Here is a 22993-nt window from a genome sequence, read left to right as displayed (position 1 = left end):
GAAAAAATACCACAGCCTAGACTTTTATTCCATTATTATAAAGAGTAGATATTGCAACAATTCTCATTGAAGATCAAAAAAAGTTTAACTTCAATACTTGTTAAACTTTCTCTGTCCATCCTTTTCAGACAGCAGAATTTTCTCTTGCGTTTAGCAATTTACAGAGTTAGCTAGATTACTATTAAATTTTTTAATTTATAACACAGGAGACTTTTGCAGATGTAGAAATCCCTTTCGCATATGTTAATATGTTGATGTATGACATGTTGAGCAACCTGGTCTAGTGGGAGGTGTCCCTGCCCACGGCAGGAGGATTGGAACTAGATGATCTTCAAGGTCTCTTCCAACCCAAACCTTTCCATTATTCTATGATACAAATATCATTTCATCCAAACATGTTGCTTACAGCAACTAAAATAAATCTCAGTTCCATCAACATGTATCACCTTCCCAACTTGCTTGCCTGATCTTTACCCAACCATATCAAAAATATATCAGAAATCTTTGCTGAGATTAGATGTAATTTGAAAAGATGGGAGTTTACTCTGACATGATAAGGGAGCTTCTAATTATGCAGCTGTTTGCTATCATTAATAACAATTTTATATAATGGAGTGGAATTCTTTAGTTTCCAAGCTGATAAATGGTTGTCAGGAAAGAAGCAATTAGTATAATGTTAGTATAATGTACAGGATGAGTATCAGAGAGTATAGAAACAAGTGTAAAATAGTCTTTTGTAGCATTGAGGCCACTGTGAAAATGCATTCTGTTGAAAGCTTGCAGTAACAGCATGTGAGTAGGAACAATGTCCGAGTCACTGCACAAGAGTAACTTTACATAGAGGTCTCAATGGAACTGCAAGAAGAAAAGCTCCCCTGCTGAACTGAACACGGCTCTCAGCTAAATAATAAATCAGAGCATGTAGTCAAGCATCCTGCCAAAGCACATCTCATTCCCACATCTCTGTCTCTTCATGGCTGTCCTGGGTTTGGCTGGGATAGAGTTAATGTTCTTCATAGTAGCTGGTATAGTGCTGGGTTTTGGATCTAGTATGAGAATAATGTTGATAACACACTGATGTTTTTAGTTGTTGCTGAGCAGTCAAGGACCTTTTAGCTTCTCATCCTGGAGTGCCAATGACAGAGTAAGGAGCGCACAAAAGGCTGGGAGGGGACACAGCCAGGACAGCTGACCCCAGCTGACCAAAAGGGCATTCACTGCCATATCACGGAGGGAGAAAGAAGGAATGGGGGATGTTTGGAGTTATGGCATTTGTCTTCCTAAGTAATCATCATATGTGACGGAGGCCATCTTTCCTGGAGATGGCGGAACACCTGCCTACCCATGGGAAGTGGTGAATTAATTCCTTGTTCTGCTTTGCTTTTGTGTGTGGCTTTTGCTTTACTTATTCAACTGTCTTTATTTCGACTCATAAGTTTACTCACTTTTACTCTTTCTGTTCTCTTCCCCATCCCACCATGAGGGGAGTGAGCGAGTGGCTGCGTGGGGCTTAGTTGTTGGCTGGGGTTAAACCGCAACATCCTTCCTACAAATTCTAATCCATGGCCAATAGTTGATGCAGCTGTAGTTGTAGCTAAGACCACAGTGAAGACTTATTTACAGAAGTATTTCATTTAAACAGCATAACTAAGAATTTTAATAAAAATTTACAAGTCTATCCAGAGTATAACTAAGTAATGAAAAGAAAAAAAAATCTGTTTCTCAGGTTATAGCCTTAAATTTGAAGTTACTAGAGTGTCTTTTCACTACACACTTATGTTTATACATGAGATTTTTGTAGTTTTAATATACCAAAGAAGACAGGACCACATTTAGATACGTTACCATATTTTTACAAGGACTCGAAGCCCATGAGATGTGTCATGAGATGAAATGCTCTTCCTAGAATTGCCAAATGCCAGGGACTAGTCCTTTGATACCCATTCCCCTCCATTACTCATGGAAGAAATGTCCTTAAGATGCTCTTCTGTGATTACTTCTCCTTGCCTATAGTCATTACAATGTATACAGGCTTTCAGGGAAAAAAGAAAACAATTAGTATTGTTGAGGGGCTGGGAGAGAAGGACTCTTGCTGACCCAGAGGAAGGTCTGGCTGGTCAGTAATTCTGGCAAAGGGAAGACGGTTTGGAAATGCTGAGGAAGTACCTGGTAGAATCGCATGGTTTACACACGTCAGTATCTTCTATGTCACTAAAGGCTGATTCTGTTTGAAATCTACCTGAAAATATTCACCCCTGGGATTTCCACTCAATCTACTTTTATCACCTTGGGAACAGGTAAACATGCTCCTCTAGCATTTTCTGTTCATCCACATTAATATTTTTAAAGACTTGGTTAAACATAAATATGTCCTGACAACTCCAGAGTACATGTAAACCCTTAAAAAATAAAAAAAAATAAAATAAAAAGCCAAAACAAATGTCAAGGAGGACTGTTCACTGCCTGCTCAGCAACAGGAGCGTTACAGCTGCCCACTCCTGCATCATCCACCCAAACACAGCCAGAAAAAAAACAAACAAACAAAATTACTGCTCCATGGTGCTTTGACTCAGCCAAGGTACTTGGGGAATAGCCACTGAATTTAGCAGCAGAGACTGTCTGCTTAGTACTTCACACTGGGCTGAGCATTAGTGACTCACTGCTGCTGTAACACAAACCAACTTGGAGACAGCAGAAAGAGAAGAAACCCGGCCATAGCCAGTGTGCAAGCAAAAATTGAAGCTGAAGGGTTATGTAAGGTTTTTCTGTACATGAGAGCAAGACCAGAAGCATCAGCATGATCTTTTTTGTTTTGGCAAGTGTTCCCTACCAGCTCCTTGGTGGGGGGTGAAAAAATCCTCTTCATAATGAAAGTGCAACCTGCTGAGATCTGTAACAGGTTCCGCCAGAGAAACACCTGAGGAAATACTCTTGAAACATACGGGTAGATTTCAGGTTGGGTAACTTCAGGTAAAGAAATACATCCTTTTCCTTAGCAGTGTCAGAGCTAGATGTGCTGAAGATGTTAATGGAAGAAACTAGAGGGGACCACCAGTGTCCCATCCACATGTGACCCACTGAACACTGTAGTGACCATGTAACCCCGGGAGAGGAACCTATCTCCCTTTGCTCTTCACCAGCCTGGCCAAGGACATTCGCCACCGCACAGAAACACTTTCCTCGGCTATTATGAAGGAAATTAACTCTATTCCAGCTGAAAACAGGACAGATATGAGGTGAGAGAGATGTGGGAATGAGATGTGCTTTTGCAGGATGCTTGACTGCGTGCTCTGATTTATTATTTTTCTATGAGCGATGTTCAATAGGGCACAAATCAACAACTTTGTATCTTTGGTCTGGATATAATTTCAGAATTCATTGAGTCAGGAGAATGCACTACAGACCCAGGCTCAAGGAAAAGTACAAACTCTGTTTGGTTTTGTTCTAGTATTTAAAGGAGAAAAAAAAAGTTGAATTACTTTGTCACTTATTTTAACATCACATGAAAAATAGCAATATATGAACAATTAGATTTTCTATAATTATACCTGTCATATTTGCATAGAACAAAATGTATTGCCTAGGGGAAGTTTTAATTACAATCAAGTGGTGGGTGATTGAAGTTTTAATAAGAAATAAAGAATTGAAAATATATTAAATCCCCAAACAATTCTATTAAAAAAACCACTTTATCTCAGGGTGTACTGAACCTTAAAAAATGAAAAAACAAGAAACAACAACAACAAACATTTTAATGGAAAGTATATATTTTCTCATAGCTAAACTAGACATACCAGGCTTTGTCTGAATGTGCTATACTCTGTATTCGCCTATAAAAGTGGCTTCTAAATGATTTCCATTTGTGAGACAACTTCCAAATCAATATTGATGGTTTTTAACTATTTTAAAAAAAGAATATTAAATGAAAATTAATTGCTCTTCCAGTTATAATCCAATGCAAAGTGCTGAAACATACTTGTGAATTCATTCCACTCCCTCTGGAACTGAGGCTCTACATGGTGATTTTGTTTGATGAAGATCATGCCCATCTACTTGGAAGAGTAAACTGACTGGTTTTGTGTTTGTAAAATAGCAGCAGAATTTTGTAAATACAGTGTGGAAGGTACCAAAGTCATAATTTATAAAGGGCAAATCTAAAATCGCATTTTTCAAAAAATAGAAGTTAAGATCCTAGAACAAGACTAAAGAGAAGGTAGCCAGAAAACACTAACAGGAAAAACTTTATTTACTAACTTCACTGGCATGAAAGGTTGAGGGAACATTAGCAGAGACTTCTCTAGATAATGGTGTGACTTTTGAGCATTAGCAGAAGTGCAGCAACAGCTACTTAGACTCCAAATATCCAGCTACAGTGCTTAATTCAGAAGTGTCATGCCTAGGACATGTTCCGACCTACTGCCATAGTTTTTTAAGATGTCTTCCAATGTAAAGAAGGTGATCATGTTTAAATTTATACAAAGATCAATGGAAAAGGATTTTACCCTTATCTGTCTGAGTGCTACAAAAACTAAGATCCAAGCCCTCCTTTGTTATTCTCCCTCCTGATTCCATGAATCCTCTCTTCCTCACACAACAACTCAGCACTGGAAGGATGAAGGAAGAACCAAGGGAGAACAGTGCATTTCCAATCAGTTCAACTTGTAATTAAGTAATCAGAGAAGTCTTTCAGGAGTGGAAGACAAACATGAGCCTTGTTAGACTGACAACAAATTTGATCTCAGATCCCTAATTTCCTAGACAGTCATTTGAGTTATGGCATCTTCCCCCAAATGTATTAAAAGAGAAAACCTTACCAAACAAAACAAACCAACAAACCAACCAATCAAACAAAAAACCTACCAAAAAAAACCTACAATGAAACAAAACACACCAAACCAAACCCCACATCTCTGCAGCTACCCAGCCTAAGTAGGAAATTTCAGTCTCTGATCTGAAAGAAATTGAGGTATCATCTCTCAACATCGACCCAACTGGCAATGCTCCAGACAAAGGATTTCAGCTGCATCTATGTAAGCCATCTTGTGCTTAGCACGTATATATCTGTCCTTCAGCTGTGTTCATCATGTCCATATGCCAAAGGTGAAATTTGGACTTAGGTGACTCTGTGTGTCCGATTCCATCAGGACAGTCCGGGGTGTTAAAATCAGGCATAGTTTGTAAAATACCAGCAGAATTTTGTAAATACAGTGTGGAAGGTACCAAAGTCGTAATTTATAAAGGGCAAATCTAAAATAGCATTTTTCAAAAAATAGAAGTTAAGATCCTAGAACAAGACTAAAGAGAAGGTAGCCAGAAAACACTAACAGGAAAAACTTTATTTACTAACTTCACTGGCATGAAAGGTTGAGGGAACATTAGCAGAGACTTCAAGACTTCAGAGACTTTTCAGTGTTTGGAGCTGCTGCAGCAGGAATCCCCTTCCCTCTGAACACTAGGAACATACTTTCATAGAGAGGCCACTGGGGATAAATTCCACCTCCACATAAGGCCATAAATCAAATCCAAATATATAGCACATTTGAGCCCTTTAAGGAGTCTAGTTGATGAGCATCAGTCTGGATCTGCTAAGCAGCTGCATAGGAGGGAGTGAAAAATGTTCCTGGACTTTGAAGAAAACATATTTTCATCACATTGACACATCATAAGATGTGTCATCACCTTGTTTCTTGAAGCTTCCCTATCAAAGGCAATCTTTTAATTCAACAAAAAGATTAACATAAAAAACATGTAATGTACCTCAGCCTCCAATTATCAATAAACCTTTCTACAGGTGAAGTTTATATTTGTTTATCAGCAAATTCACAGTTAGATCACAGAAAGCTAGAAATTGCAATTTAGACCTTCAGGAAATAGCACAAAACAGTTTATTACACCACTTTCCTTCAGCATATCCTGCTTTGTGAGCTCTTCCACAGAGACTTACAGTGCAAGGCAATTGCTGAGATCCTGGGGAATTTTACCTTTTGTAATAACAAGCACATCAAAGGTCAATGTTGCAAAGCAAGCTGACAGGAGCTCCCTCAAGGAAAGTTTTAACATGGAAATTCCACTAGAAAGCCTGAAAGGTGTGATAAAGGTGGCAGGTAGACACCTTAAGCTGATAAGGGAGAAAAAACTTACAAAAGAAAGATGCCAGGTGAACATGCTGCCTGAATCTGCTTCATATTTTCATGAAGACAGAAATTCAGTATTTCTTCTTAACTAGCTCTGCAGCAGAGTGTTTCCAAGGATTCAAGCCCTGCTGATCTGATTCTTTTAAATCTTGCTTGGAAGACCGTCAGATTTACCTGCATTTTTTCCCAAAGGTCCCAATTAGCTGTGTGCCTGAAATGCTGGCACAGAGCCTGCTACCAACATGCTCGAGGAAAAACTCAAATCTTCCAGGAAACAATTTCTTTCACTACTGAACCCATGCTATTATCCAGTCTGCCAGTGCATTTAAGGATACTGCAGCTATATAATAAGCATTATGGTCATGCTGGGATGGCAGGCACAACACTCAGAAAACCAAATCCTTTATGGAAAGGGAAAAAAGTTAGGAAGACTGAAAGGAAAGACTAATCAACTACCCACTGTTGACTATTAGATTATTGAAATGTATGACCACCAGCCAACCTGAATGTGGAGACTTTATTGTTTACTTGTGCAAAGAACAACACTGCAATGAGTTTAAAATCATAAACTGATTCCCTTCCTCTAATTCAATAGATCCTTATTGCTGCAAGGGTTCTACTGAAGTTGAAAGTTAGTCTGATGCATGGACATATTTCATCAGTCAAAAACGGCATTTTTAGATTTAATCTTCCTCTGGCTCCACAGTAACAGTTCCTTGCATTCAGCAACAATGAAGAAAAAGGTGGAGAAAAATCTAGAGAAAATGGTAGTTTCATTCCAAGAATGTATTTCAATTTCTCACTAAGGGGGAAGAAAAAGATTTAAGTACACTTCTCTTCCAATTTAAAAATACACCAAAATAATTAAAACATTTTTTATTTGGATAACACTTATTTAGATCTAAATTTACTTTATTTTTTTGATTTAAAATATTTTGTCTTTCTGATAGCGGCTTAGTGTTGATTTTTTTTGTCGAGAAGTGCTAGTCTGAAAACCTACCACTACTTATGTATTTGCAGTATCTGAGCATTTTGTAATGATCTTCCGGTCTTAGACCTGGCAAAGAATGATGTGTAAAGTCTGAAATGTGGGAAATGCCCGTTCCTCTCCTACTGTTACCAGTCATGTTCTAGAAGAGGACTTGGAGGATGATGCAGACACCCCAGACATAGTATAAGAACCTCCTGCACTATCCCTAAGCCTCTTCTCTTCCAAATACTTCTACAAAATGATTAATGGGATGGAAGTAGCTGCTATAAAGCAGTTATGCAGTCTCTGTAAGATACTGTGCTAAGGAGAGACTAGAAAAACTGAGACTCTTTTTGGTAGACAAGAAGGCTGAGAGCTGATATGGCTGACGTTACACACCAAATGCCAAAACTGTTAGATAGCAAATGTGGCAATACTGGACCAGGAAGGACTCACTGCAACTACTCAGAGATCTCTTTAGAACAGATAGGAGAGAATAGTTTTTGATCCATAAATAGTGAGGTCTGGGAAGCATTTCCTACAGGTGTCACAGAGGTAGGTTGTGCAGGCAGGTGAGGAACTCGGTCAACTTAAGGGTAAATTCAAAGGGAACAGGCAGAGATACCCTCTTCAAAATCTCAAAGCCAAAACCTGTGAACAGTGAAGGATTACATGCATAGTGAACCATGGATACAGGCTGTTTGTATGTTTCCTTACCCAGCACCTTTCCATACCAACACCAAGACAGAATATTGACTCCACAGGCTACCTCTACCAGCAGGGCATTTGCTGTGCTCTTATTCCGGAGGCTGCCCTCTGGTTTCACTAAAAAAATGAGGTCTTAGTATTTTGCTGAAGGAAAGAAAAATCTTTGTAGACCTTGAAACTGGTGATAAATGTAACTTGCAGCTTCAGCTAGCAGGGATCCACAGTCGTTCCACTTTAATGAATAAATGTTATTTGTTTTCTCATATAGTTAAACAAAACCAAGTATCACCGACCCCATTCAACGCAGAGCAGAGCTGTGGTATATCTGTAATTCCTGCCTTCCACATACTTACTAGCAGAGAAGGAAGGAAAAGGAGCAACAAGAAATACAAACATGTAACAAAGGCGAAGAAAAACAGAGGGCATGGCAGATAATTCTTTCTGCTGTTCCCTTATTAAAATCTCTGCCTTGCCCCAAAACATCTATTTCCAACATGACACACTGATTGCTAAAGTGAACATTAGCATGAGCACAGGGTAGTGAAAGGGTAAGCCTGGAGACCCAAAACTCCTAGATAATTTTGTACACAACCATTAGGAAGAGTTCCATTTTAAATAATTTAGCTTTATTTTAAAAAGTGTTTATATTGCTAATGAATTCTGTGTACTAAAACCAAAAAAGATGTCTTTGTTGCAACATTGGCTTTTAAGGCTGCTACAAGTATGGGAAACCACGTTCCCTAAAAGCCATAATTGGTTAAGGAAACCTGTAGAAACACTATATGTCAACTGCAATATGATACGAAAACATACTTTGTAGAAAACCTCATTATTTACTGTGCAATTTTTATACAAAGTAGACTAGGACACATAGGTTAAAATTATCTAATTCAAACACAATGTGTATTTATACTGGTGAATGTATCATCATTAGAAACAGAATCAGAAACTCATAGATTTCAGAGCATATTTAGAAAATAATGACGGTATCTTGGACACAGATACTCTGAAAAGTATTTAAGAGGTGAAGTGGGTGAACAATTCAACATGAGTTAGTGTGATGCTATAGCAACACAGCCTAATTGGAACTTTTAATATGGGGAATGAGGAAAATGAGAAGCAAAGGGTACAAAGCATTCTACTGACAAAAATAGTGAAATTGTGCATACATTCAGGTATCAATGCTCCCAAAGATACTGAAAGACAAGGGAAGATGCAGGAAATAGTCCTCAGTTATCCTAGATGTGGCAAAAAGGGTTCAGAAAGCAGAATCTAAGCCCAGAGAGTTGTGTGCCATACCCAACTACTGTACAACAGTTTATGGATAACTCGTATGTGCCAGTTTGGACCACAGAAAACACCACTTATATTCGCTTCTTCACAGTAATGTTTAATAGAGCTTTCAACAAATAAGTAGAGTTTTCATGTCACAGAGGGTTTGAAAATTTTAATGTTCACTTTTGTTGTGGTTGGAAAAGTAAATTCAGTGGTTGCAGGAAAAATTAGGAGCTTTGGGAGGGCTGGATAAGCAGCATTAGAGTCAAATGCTCAAAAACTCTTATATTCTTCTTCAGTTACCTGTTTAGATAGGTAACATTCCATTAAGCCAGATAAATTTGAGCAAATTAAGCTACTAGCATACAATATTGTGATTTTGAAAAATGCCTGTTTTACCAGGGAAAATCATTCTCCCGTAAAATTTCCAACCAGCCATGGTGGAAAACAGTCTCACACCAATAAATGCATCAGCATGTTTCTTGGGCAGACAGTCTGAATGGAAGTCATCAGACCAAGAAATAAGCAAGAAAATAGTTCTTTTTGCCTTTCAGGCAGAAGCACATACAAGGAAAACAAAAATACCTGCAGGAGAAGCAGCTGCCTGAGGGTAAAGCTCAGCTAAGAAGGGTAGTAAAGCCCTGGAGACAAAAACTGGGACAAATCCAAGAAAAGTAACAACAAAGATTTGGGTTGCATTGTTTTGTTTTAAATCTGAGCTTCTGAAGCTGGAAAAGTAACTTTAGAATGAAAGGAAACCAAAAGAGCTCTCTGGAGCAAGATTTCACCTTCCACAGCTGTTCCACCCACCCCCAGCTCAGGGCAATGCTCGCTTTAATGACTCTATGCACCTGCAGAACATCTTTCACCCATGAATTTCAGTATCCATAAAGCCGGACAAAGAAACCTGCTTGTAACAAACACACAGAAAACCCCCCACAGAGATTTTAAAAAACAACAACAATGCAACCTCTGGAAAATTAGCCACAGCCGTTTATTTTGTAAGGGAATTTTCTCAAATGAATAAATAAAGGGGAGTGAATGGGAAAGCACTGCTACAGCTATCAGTGCTCCTTATTTTTCTCCATGCCAAATGCAAAAGCAACAAAGAAGCTGTGCTATTAATGACAACCTGCTCTGTAAAGAGAGAGAAAAGTCAAATTGTGAAGCTGATCATCCAGTAATATTATTTGCCACAAGCTCTTTTGAGCTTTCATCACCCCAGCTACACTTATAAGCTCTAACTGCAATCCACTGTGCTGGCAGGACCGACATTCAGCAGGTGTCTCTCTAAGCTAATGCACTAGATGCCATTCCAGCATTCTGTACAGTGCCCGTCCACAAAAATCCAAATGATGACTCATGGCTCTCTATGAGGGCAGGAGAAGTGGGAGAGACGACCCCCTCTTATCTGTCAACAAGAAAACAAGATCTGCAGAAGAAAAATCAAGTACACTGTGAAAGAAAAAACATGGAAACAGGTGATATTTGTAACAACTCTCATTGCAAGCCCTCTGATTTATTTTTCCAGATTTTTATGATGCCTTGTAAGGTATGTGAGTTACACGAATCTGTCCTCTGAGGCATAACGTTGCATTTATACAACCTGGATTTTGCTTAATAAAATAAGACTCAAGGCAAGACAAGTAAAAACAAATTCAAACATCTGACATGTGGACAAGCTGACAAATGTTTGACTTCATAAGTGTCACATCTTGCTAGCTGTCATTCCAAAGCACATTTGCTTCAGCAACTACAACTGACTTTCAAAATAGGCTATATTTGCATCAGGAGATGTTCATACAGGCCAGTGGACTCAGTAGAGTAGCCTAAAAAAGCACAAGTAAAACATTTTTCCTAGTGTGCAGATTTTCCACCGAAGCCAGTTATAAAAGAGCAGTATCTGCCTTTAACTTACCTGCAAAGTTTCTGCCATACCTGAAGGATCTATTTCTGCTAGTTGGACCAGCTCTAGTCATGGACTGAAATGTAAATCTAATGCTGTAAAAAGGAGATGACAATGTCTATTCTGAGTACTTGCAGGAAGCATCCAGAAATAAAATTCTGAAATTTTCCACCTCGGTGAATTAGTCAGTATGTAGAGAATTGATGGAGATATAAAAAGTAAACATATAAATAGACCTACAGTCCTAACTGTAAAATTCTACCCAACACATAATGGAAAAGACTTAAAGAACCAAGACATACTGTCATGTAATAACATATGGTATGCATGATCTTACTGTCCTTATACAGAGAAAAGATTCTTTTATTTGTAGTTTTCCACAACATCAGGATTTTTCTGGCAAGATACTGCCACAATTAAAGCTATTTGCTTTGTGATGCTGGTACACACTTTCTTTAATCTTTTCACTAAATGCCTTTTCCTATAGCCCAAGAGACTTCTCCAGCTTGAAGTGACAAGTTAAAATAAAAGAATAAAATATTCTGCAATATTACAAAGAAGACACAACCACAGCCTAGCAATTCCAAGGGGAAAATGAACATGTTAGAGTGAAAACTAACACATAACCTGTGTATATTACACAAAAACATGTGTAGACACACTTTGTTCATCTGTTTGACCAGTAATTTCCTCTAGTTAATTTGCTCTTTTCCATCCACGTAGAAGTCAGACCTGAAATTATTTTGGTAAACAACTGAGCACACTAAGTCCACTGCCAGCTTCCTTATGATGGCTGACTACTTACATAATAACTAATAAAAAATACGAGTAAAATGTGGGGAAGTGTGGCTTGGTGGAAGACTAGACACAATTCAAGCTATTTTCTTTCTCTGAATTTCTCCAACTTGGGCCCTTTTCAATACAATTGTTCAACACTGCCTATAACTGGCAAGTGAATCAAAGGACAGAAACATCTGAAAATTAAAAAAAAAAGAAAAACCAACCAACCAAACAAAAACAAACAAACAAACAAACAAACAAAAAATAGCAGCAAATATATCAAGACATGAGTGATGCTTCTCTTGTGCACTGAAATGAATTTCACAGAATCACAGAATGTCAGGGATTGGAAGGGAACTCAAAAGATCATCCAGTCCAATCCCGCTGCTGGAGCAGGAACACCCAATTGAGGTTACACAGGAAGCTGTACAGGCAGGTTTTGAAAGTCTCCAGAGTAGGAGACTCCACAACCCCCCTGGGCAGCCTGTTCCAGTGTCTGTCACACTCACTGAGAAGTTTCTTCTCAAATTTAAGTGGAACCTCTTGCGTTCCAGTTTGAAACCATTGCCCTTTGTCCTATCATTGTTTGTCACCGAGAAGTGCCTGGATCCATCCTCATGACACTCACCCTTTGTATATCTGTAAACATTAATGAGGTCATCCCTCAGTCTCTTCCAAGCTAAAGAGACCCAGCTCCCTCAGCCTTTCCTCATAAGGGAGATGCTCCACTCCCTTAATCATCTTCGTTTCCCTGAACCCATGAGCTTTGAAAAGAATTCTCAACAAAGCTTACATTCTTAAAATCAGCTAGGGAAGAGAGGAAGGGAAAGACATTTTATCTTGATGAACCTTATGATGCTACCACAACTCAACAGTAAAACCTCTCCCTTTCTCTGCAGATTCTATGGTACATCACCACTGTGCATAAGGAACTAATAGGAAACATCAGGTGCATTCATCATCTCAAGACCTAGTTCATCAGTGTCCTCTAGCAACAAAATCACAGTCTTTACCATGTCATCATTTTCAAAATAATGAGGGAAGTCAGAATCACAGATTGTCTTTGACATCCAAACTAGACCTCTGGAGAATGACCACATTTTCAGGTTAAAGGCCAAGGACTCTGGCATTCACAGCCTGAGACTGAGAATAAATGTATTTAACATATTTGAAGGCATAACAAAGGTGCAGGGCAATTGTTAACATCAAAATGTTATTACTGCACAGTTTATACTACAAATTGGAGGACTTTAGCTGTGTGATGAGAGAACTTAAGTGGGAAGCAGAAGAAGTGAGTTGCAGATCCTTCTCCCTGGTCAGATATTTTGTCTATTTATCTTTTAGATTAGAAGATAACTGGAAAGATATTTATTTATGGTATGCTCACTGGAATATTGTTTAGCCGAACTTCAATATACCCATCTGGCTGTGTCCAGATCAAGATATGTATCCATATGTACACACAGATACTTTCATCTCAGAGACCTAACCTAAGCCCTCATGTAGTGATTAGCTCTAACCTTTAGATTACTGTGCAAAAGCGGTGGACTCCACTATCAGGTGGGACTTTTTAGGCTTATTCAGAATTTCTAGGGGAGCTTAGGAGACCGGTGGCTGAGTTGCAATGGAGCCCAAAGCCAGAGATGCTGCCTAGTGCATGTTTTGCTACATGAGTGAATAACTTCCATTTATCTATAGAGTACTATGAAGAGTGGAAAGATATCTTGTTAGTATAGGCAATTTAAGATTAGCAGACCAGAAAGTAGCTGTCCTAGAGTGTTTTCAAGGATGTCAGGTGGGTTTTAAGCATCTAATTAAAACTCAGGCTAGACTTTTGGATGCCTTCCAAAAAACAGTAGTGTCAAGCACAGCTACAAAATTTATTTCAGTATTATAGGTATTTCAGCCTTCAGAAAAATTCCCAACCTTATTTAAAGTGCACAGCCTCTCTGCCCAGGAATCTTAAAATATGCTACAACACATGTTTATTTAAGCTTCCCAGTTGTATTGTGAGACACTGAAGCCTTATTTGAGGTGGGCAGGGCAATACTAAGGGATCTGGACACACTTACACAGCTGTGTTGAAATTGCATCTAAACTAGCAGATAAACATTCGCAGCTCCTCATTCCCAGACACAGTTGTGCACCTTGGACATTGCCCAGCAGCGCGTAGAGGGAACTTGTCTCCTAGCATACGATCTGTGCCTCAGTTTCCATGGAAACTGAGTTGCCTCAGTTTTCAGAAGGAACCAAAGCATAAAGACTGGAATGAAGATATGATGCCTCTGGCTGAGATGTCTGAAGAAATCTGGACAATAAGGTACAAATCTACATTTAACTCTCTCTACATACAGCCCAAGAAGCCAAAGGTATTGACGAGTACCTTCCCATGAATGGCCTTCCTCTAAGAGTTTAATAGCTGAAGGCAACAACAAATAACCCCAGAGCAAAACAGAGAAATATTAAGCAGGAATTTGGCAGTGAAAATATGGAAATCTCTTATTCTCAAGGGAAATGTATTTTATTAGAACTTGAGCATTTACTTTACACAAACGGTTATGTTGTTACCTTAGAATATGGGCAGTAATAGGAGAAAAGTTTAATAATAAACACACTCTGAATGTACAACATAGTGTTGACAATAAGGTACTGACACCAAGGCTTTCCAGAAAGAGATAATTCATTATGGAAAAGTAGATTTGCAGGAGAATTTGTAGAATTCTTCATTTTGGATAGAAGACGACCAGCAGGATTCATCTCGAAGTATTATGCAAACAAGTAACCAACAGTTAATAATTTGGGAATTCAGAAAGGGATAGTATTTAAGCAAGAAATAGAACATTTTGATCCTATTTTCAAAACTTTCTCCAGCCTCTGCTTGCAAAGAGTGTTAGTAGGTGTTCTTTATTTATCATTTTCTCTCTTAACTTTAATTTTCTCTTACCTAAGAGAGCCAAACTTGCTTACTCCTTTCAATTAACATATAAGAACAAAAATGAGCAAGGGGGTAAAACTGCAGATTTTCCTGCTGTAGAGGACTGAGGATGTTCCTGATATGTAATGAGTTCCAGGTCGCTCACACAGGCAGAGGAAGGCCCAGGGCTGCACAACTCCCGACTCCACACCGTGCAGCGGCGAGGCCTTTGGCTCAGTGTGCAGCACGAGATCAAACGTCACTTCAAGATATGTCACGCTTCATTTCTCTCATGACACAATCATAAATACAGAACACAATCCCAGAGCAGATTTTTGCAAAGCAAATTTTCATTGTAAACCTATCCTGCGGCAACTATGAGCAAAACTCCGTTTTCTTTTCATCCTAACTTTTTCTTGTATGGCCACAATTTTCTGGTAGTAGCTACCTAGGAAAGCTCTCTGAGTTCAGATCAGGACTTTCTCCTTTCTTCCTTCACAGCTAGGTACCTATTTCAACCACCTTTTTTAAGCTGCTCCCAGGCATAAATTCATACACATGAAAAAATAAGAATACACTTTCTTTCCTTACAGTGAGCCAAGTCATCTACATCCAGATTTTTCTTATAATCTTTTCTCATACAAAATAGAAATGAAATCACAAAGCTTTTCCATATCACTCAAGCTTTTTCTATGTACTTTACAGAACCACTAAGTAATTTTACCTTGAAGTCATAGCTACAGAGTTTTCCAGCACAAAGTTACATGAAGAGATAAATAATTTGGAATGCAGGAGTTATTTCTCATTTAAAGGTGCACTTGCAGCTCAAGGGAAGCCAGCTTATTATTAGAAAAGTCAACACTAATATTTGCTTATTACAACCTTGCCCAAAGATTGTTTGTGTAGCCAGCCTAGAGAAAATCATGGCATCCCTGGGGTATGCTTGTCTCTGAACAATGACACTGTTGATGTCATTCACTGGCACCTTCCTCATGGCATCACTGGAGGATGTATAATCCTCTTGCATCATACTCTTTTCAGGATTCAGGTCTTAATTAACAATGTGAGTCATATTAGCCCCAACGGTAAAACCCTCTGCGCAATCATTAGTAACAGTTCCATCCAACTCCACTCCTGATTTCAGAGAGAATGTGACCCAGCAGATTTAAGACTTACATTTCACCTAAATAATTCAGCTTCACTACATAAAGTTTACAAAATGGCAGTATAAAGATAGTTACTGAAAAAAAAAAAAATAAGAAAGAGAAATACATATGGAAACTGAAGAAATTCTCTTAGCAGAAAGTAATAGTTCAGATGTCTGAGATAGTGTCTCCTGCGTATAAAGGTAATCTAGAGGAAGGTTTAAAATCAGAAGTCATTGGAAGCTCTGATATAAATCGGGTTAACTAGAAATAGAAAGGCCAGTATAAATATCTGAGCTGTTAGGAGTTTTTAAGGTCAGGTGATAGCCGAAGAAAAAGCAACATGAAGTGATCCAAAATTAATAAGCATGTAGAATATGAGTCAGCAAAGAGATCTGACTAGGACTGAGATTAATAAAAGGGTATTTTTTCCCTTAAGTAATACTTTTTAGGCCTTTTCCTCTCTTCTTTTTTTGTAGTCCAACTAAGCCCCTGGGTACATGAATACACATCAGAAATACAGCAGAATCACCAGACCAGTTAACACTGATAACAGTTGAGAAAAACATCTGAATCAGAAATCAGAAGCTAAACCAAACAATGAAAATAATATTTAAAACCTTTATCAACACTGAGTCATTTTTACTAATTCGAGAGGTTATACTCATTTTTAATGCATTGGCTTTGGTTGTGTCTGGCATTTGATACAAAAGGAAAAGTAAGTTTTCTCAGGAACAATCTATGGCCAACCGCCTCTAGAAAGCTGTTCTGAAGAAAGCAATTTGCATATTTTTTTATTTTTAAAATGTGTGTAGACATTAAAAAAAAGGAAAAAAAAAGTAAAAGAACAAACTAGTATATATAGAGAGAGACCATAAATATCACTTGCTCACTTGTTTAAAAAAAGCAGAGTAGATTACCAAGTATCTATATTTATTTTTATGTATAAATACTAAGAGACATATATATGCACACACATATATATATTTAGCACATTAAAAGTATATAAAGTTGACAGAACATTTTGGCAAGGCAAACATCCGAAACCTGACAACCTTCTTAAGCCATCTCTGTCCTTCTTGAACTGGAGTGGGGGAATGTTTCAACAGGTCATTTCAATCATTTTAGCTACAAAAAGGATCTTACTTATGTGTTGTAAGCATGTAATTAGTGTTTGTAAATTCTGGTGTTTCCTTGGCAATTAAAAAAAAAAAAAAAAGTAATTAAAAGAAAAATTAGAGATATCCCAACACTAAAGAGAAGCATCATTGATCAGTATTTAAAGGATGACAAATCAAATTCAGTTGAGTGAAGTGTGTGGGGGAAGCTAAGCTATTTCCATCTCTTTGGGGATGAATTGCACTCTGCATGAAGTGGCAAGATTGATAAAGGTGTCATGCAGAAGTCTTGCTGATATGCATTCCAAAATGATGGCATGCAGCTAAAAAGAGTAATTATTGTACATCCACTGCAGAACTAACAGTAATGGCAACCTCAAGGTCTAAAGACACCATGAGTCACATCCACCAAAATATTAAAATGGGTATTTGAAGTCATAAGTCTTTATCCACTAATACATCTGCAGGACTTTTTATTTGCCTTCAAGATGCATCAACCTGATCTTTTGAAATTATCGGAAAATTTCTGAAGACTAAAAAACTTCTTAAAAAAAAAAAAAAAGAGAGAGAAACTAGCCTGAAGGAACATCCTTTCCCTAATTTAATCTTCTTTTACATCAGGGAACTGAATTATATTACCCTGTTCAAAAAATGGCCATAGTCTTGCCTAAAATGAGGTAGGCACCTTTCTTCTTCTACATTCTGAGAGAAACTGGTCTGGGATCTAATTAAGCACAGGATGCTTACTTACTTAATTATCTTAAAGTTTCAAGATCAAACCACTGCAGAAACACACAAACCCCTACATTAACCTTAAATCTCAAGAAAATATAAGATATGGCTGTCATAACTTGGAAACACGTGACTTAATAGGGTTGATGGGAAAATGGTGGAAAAACTGGTATGTTCACAAAGGTCTGCAAATGACTTATAATTTGTTGCCACAATACAAAGTCAACAGAGTGCTACATAAACTCGTGCCCACTGAGTTAAAACAGGAAAACAAAGAAAACTCATATCTATTTACACTCAGTAGACTGAAACAAAGAAGCTTTGGCCCAGGTAAGATTGATGTACATGGCAGGGAAGCTCTGGAACTGAAGGAGTGAACTCCTCCTAAGACCAAAGGTGGGAAAATGGGTCCCTCCTGTGGGAGCGATGCACAGACAGCTGACTACACAACATCTCATTGCCTATGAGGACAGTATTCAGGATAGTGTGCAGCAGAAGTTTTACTCTTGGTCTGATTCTTTAGCTGTGCGGAACGGTACTGACAAAAGGACTGCTTGGGTGGGACTCATCTCCCCCAGCTTTGCAAACCTACAGTATAGACATTTACATTGAGGCTCCTCTGACAGAGAAAGAAGTCAGTACTTCAGGGTTGTAGTTCATCCCATTTTAAAGTCATATTCAGAACGTGTCAGGTCAATCCTGACTGAGAAATGTCCATTTTGTTCTATTGAACAAAACGAGAGCTTAGGACAACCAGCTGAGTAGATGTCTACAGTAATGTGAATTAACCTCTTTTTCTTCTCTCTTTCGCTTTAAAAGAACTTTCACTTGTCCGAATTAATCTGCAAGTCTGTGTGGATATATATTTGCTCCGGGAATCCCAGTCTCCTGTTCCATCCTTTTAAGCCTATTTCTAATAGCTCTATTATGTAAAAAGCTTGTTTATTAATTCATCCAGACCCTCCTTGCACGTCTTTGGTCAGTACCTTCTGAAAAGCACTCTACACTCTGACACAAGTCAGAGCAATGTGAGTTGGAATTGTAAGAAGCAATTACTCAGGTTTGGGTTTTATAAAACAGAACAGTATTGCTGGCAAAAAGCACTTTAAAGAAATAGCTACTCCTTATTTAAAGCATAAAGAACCATGATGTTACAATGCAGCATGGTGCTCACAATAATAGTTCAGAATTATCTTTGCTGATATGAAACATGATTGAAATACTGATTAAATTAACAAGTCAGAAATAGAATATTTATGGAAATTAATCTGATTCACACATGGCTACATTTGTTGAAGAAGAATTAGTTGCTACCATGAAAAAAGACTGAGTAACTGAAAAGATGGAGACCAAATAGCAACAGATGTAGTTAGCAATAATACTAAAATGAACATCATGACTTCAAAGATACCGTTATTTTAAAATCACATTTTAAAAAACTCTACTTCTTGTTTCCACAAGATCACTAGTGGCTGTAGAGTACAGTGATCTTCAAGTCATAAGAATTCATGTGCGTCACTTAAAGGAATATTTTCCAATCTATTTATAACTTGATTTGTTACTTGGCTATGGTTCCTAATCTGTCTGTCAATATTATAAGCATCTGCCCTATGCCAAAGAACTAATGAGTTCATTTTCTACCATGATGTCAGGAGCCATCCATCTACATGTCATGTCCTGTACACATCAGGCTGACGCTACCCGTAAGTGTATAGGCAGCAAAAGCAACAAAACCCATGTTTCAACAATGAATAAAGATTGTTTTTAAAAGCTAAATAGAAAATAGGAAATATAACCCATTAGTACTCACCACCAGGGCTTTAGACCTATTACTCAGAAGCTTTTCGATGTCTCTGGCTGCAATTTCCACTAGCTGACGAGGGTTGTTGGCTTCTACAGTATACAAGTGATTGTTTCTGGAATAAATCTGCAAGAGGAAAAAATTGAAATAAATCAAAACGGCAAAAGACATACAAAGTAAGCAAAGTGACTTGTCAGAAGAGGCATCAAGATGTCCTCTCTTCTTACTGGAGAGCTTGAGATAAGCTATTGCTAGGAAAATCCAAACATGTTTCAGGAAAGAAATGAAGAAACACTTCACTTTTTTGACTGAGAAGCAGAAGGTGCCACTAAAAATAATTTAATACATCTTAAAAACAGATTGTTTCTAGTGATGGACTATCCAACTGCTACGTGTTCAAGGAATTGAATTTCCATACAATGCTGAGAGAAAAGTAAAATGAAGATGCTTTGAAATGACTGAGGTTGAAATCAAATAATTATTGTCGAATTTACTTCTTCCTTGAACGCTGAACAACAAACATGCCATTTGAAGTAAGCCACTTAAGTTATGCTAATGTAATCAATTTAGTCCCTTACCTATTTATTCATATTATAGTGTTAGTATTTATGAGGAAGGAAGAGGAAAAGGAAGAAAAAATATAAGAAAAGAGGGAAAAAAGAGGGAATGGGGGAAAAAGGAAGGAGAAAAGATGAGACATAAAGGGAAAGGAACTATAATCATGTTTCTTCTCTATTGTGAATAGTTTATCTCTGGTGAGGGAACATTGACTGTTTCCAAAGCAGAATATGTATATAAAGGATATAACTTGATTTGTTAAACAAAGCCACTACAATGAAATGCATGCAACCACAAGATGTAAAGAAAGAAAAGAGTAGCAAGAAATCTACTTGCCTATCTCTGTTCTACTAGAACTAGGTGAAGAAACATTATTTGGGGGAAAAAAGAAAGAAGAGAAAAAAAGATGGATACCTTATGGCTAGATCGGCAAACGGGGAAAACTAATGTAGCACCAACCACATCTCTGAGGGAGCGATTCCCACCAGGTTTCTCAGGTTAAAGCTCTGGAGACCTTGAAGAAACTCCCCAAAATACGTCTCTGATGCTTGGAAGGGTATTTATCACAAATAAAGTTCTGACAACTACAGTTATAGCTGCAAATTTTTATCATGCATGTCTCATAAACTGTCATATGTTTTCATCACTTTTGAATTTCACAACACTTATGCTGGGTTTGTGGTTTTGTTTTCATCGGACGTACAGTCTTTCCACCAGTAACTGAATAATTAGAATATTCTTTAATTCTTCATATAGTAGCAACTATTTTAAAAAATCAGTGCATCATGAGCAGAAAGCCACTACAAAAGACCATTTTTAATGAGCTCAGATTATTGTTTGGATATTTTTTAAGTGTTTGACTTCAAAATTGTCACACAACGTTTAACCCAAATTATCTTTCTTCTTTTTTTTTTTTTTTTGAGGACTTATCTTAATAGTAGAAATGCTCCATAGGTCAATTATTAATCAACAAAATTGGAAATAAAGACATTTTGTCCTGCAATTGATCACTATGGAATTTCTTACATTGTTCTTCGAAGCACATTAAATTTGCACATTCAGCAGTGGCATTTGGAGCTTAATTGACTATAGTGACCAGAAGAGCCTTAGAGTCCTACAGGCAAGGCAAGAGTAGAAATCAGTTTTATAGACCCAGATGGTCTGAATAATGGAAGTTTCAGAGGAGCATCTAAATTGGAGTCACCTCCAAATCTGGCAAAACTCTGCAGTTTTCCCATCATCAGGAAATATTCACCCAGATCACGTAAGGAACAGACACTGGAATATGGGTGGTACCAGGTGTTCATGTCTTATTCTTTGAAGAGAAATGTAGTGCCAAATTCTTTAAACTTCATTTGTGACTGTGTGAAGAAAAGTTACTGAACTTATAGAAGAATGGTCACAAGATATTGCAAATAGGCTAGAAAAATGTAAAATAAACTTCATGGGAATTTTAAAATAATAATTTACAAAATCATTTTAAAGCATTCATGTATTTTACTTGTAAAAATGTTTTGCTTTGTTCATTTTTTTACTGTTTTTTTCTTTTTGCAAGTTTCTTCATGCAATTGCTTTTTATTTGCTCAATGGTGAAAGCAATTAGAAAATATAAATATAATCCCTTTTCATTTTGGAATTTCAGTTAGGCAAAAACATCATAAAATTTGAAGCAAGCAGTAGAACATTGCAAAAATGGCATTTCATTGTAATTATGTTTTTCAGTCAATATTACAAATAAACATTAAGGAGGCCACAAGCAAAGAAAAAACACAGTAGGGGCACAGGCAATTCAAGTAATGCAGGTTTGGAGCAGACCAATGATCTTGGTGACTTGGAGACTGTGCTGACCAGCTACATAAGTGCAAAGACTATATTGCTGGTTTTGTGATGTCTTTAAGCACTTAGTGAAATACATTTTCTGACAGGCTGTGATCTAACAGCCTCAGCAGAAGTTAAGGTGATGGTGCACTGCAGCCACACAACCACGATTTTGCTCTCCACCAACCAGAAACAAGTAAAAATAATTCACTGGACTTAATATTTTAATATAAAGCAAAGACACAGTAAGTCATACTGATGAGGATTTAGGAATCTGGATGTAAAATTTGCACTTTCATTCCCATATGTAATTCATTCTTATACCAAACACATGATCCTATAAACCCCAGTTTGAAAGCACGCAATTTTTTCCCACATCCCATTCCTATAGGGAAGTTGTTCCTGTACCTCCAAGCTTGAATGGTTTGAAAGCTGCAGGCTATCAAAGCATGGTCTAGTGAGTTGTTGAGGTTTGATTGTGGGGTGACAATAAAACCATGGCAGATACATCGTTAATCCCCTCTCCCCTCAGTTCCCTCACATCACCATCAGAAGAGACAGTCCTATCCATACAGTATCACAGTATCACAGTATGTTTGGGATTGGAAGGGACCTCAAAAGATCATCTAGTCCAATCCCCCTGCTGGAGCAGGAACGCCTAGGTGAGGTTGCACAGGAACATGTCCAGGTGGGTCTTGAATGTCTCCAGAGAAGGAGACTCCACAACCCCCCTGGGCAGCCTGTTCCATTGCTCTGTCACCCTTACTGAGAAGAAGTTTTTTCTCAAATTTAAGTGGAACCTCTTGTGTTCCAGCTTGATCCCATTGCCCCTTGTCCTATCATTGTTTGCCAACGAGAAGAGCCTGGCTCCATCCTCATGGCACTCACCCTTTATATATTTATAAACATTAATAAGGTCACCATTAATAAGGTCACCATACTTCAACTTAAAACCTTTATAACAAGGATTGTGGGTCCTACCACTGAGAAAGCCTGACTCCAAGGCTGGCTTCACAAGCTGTTACCTGTCTATGATTCAAGTAGATAGACAGACAAATAGATAGATAGATAGATAGATAGATAGATAGATAGATAGATAGATAGATGAATAAATAAATAAATGAATGAATAATC

The 22993-nt window shown here is 37.8% G+C and overlaps 1 protein-coding gene across 8 annotated transcripts in view; it reads right to left on the bottom strand.

Moving 5' to 3' along the window:
* Positions 1-22993, bottom strand: part of CACNA2D1 (calcium voltage-gated channel auxiliary subunit alpha2delta 1) — a gene marked incomplete at its 5' end in the record, with an annotated part of 394641 nt that overhangs the window by 302296 nt on the left and 69352 nt on the right. For all 8 annotated transcript variants that reach the window (XM_080363990.1, XM_080363991.1, XM_080363992.1 and 5 more), the window contains one exon: positions 19493-19609. In XM_080363990.1, the coding sequence (XP_080220116.1) occupies positions 19493-19609 (117 nt within the window). The remainder of the gene's footprint in view (positions 1-19492; positions 19610-22993) is intronic.

This window comes from Nesoenas mayeri, assembly GCF_963082525.1.
Source record: "Nesoenas mayeri genome assembly, chromosome: 1".
NCBI lineage: Eukaryota > Metazoa > Chordata > Aves > Columbiformes > Columbidae > Nesoenas > Nesoenas mayeri.
This window is presented reverse-complemented; position numbering and strand designations above follow the sequence as displayed.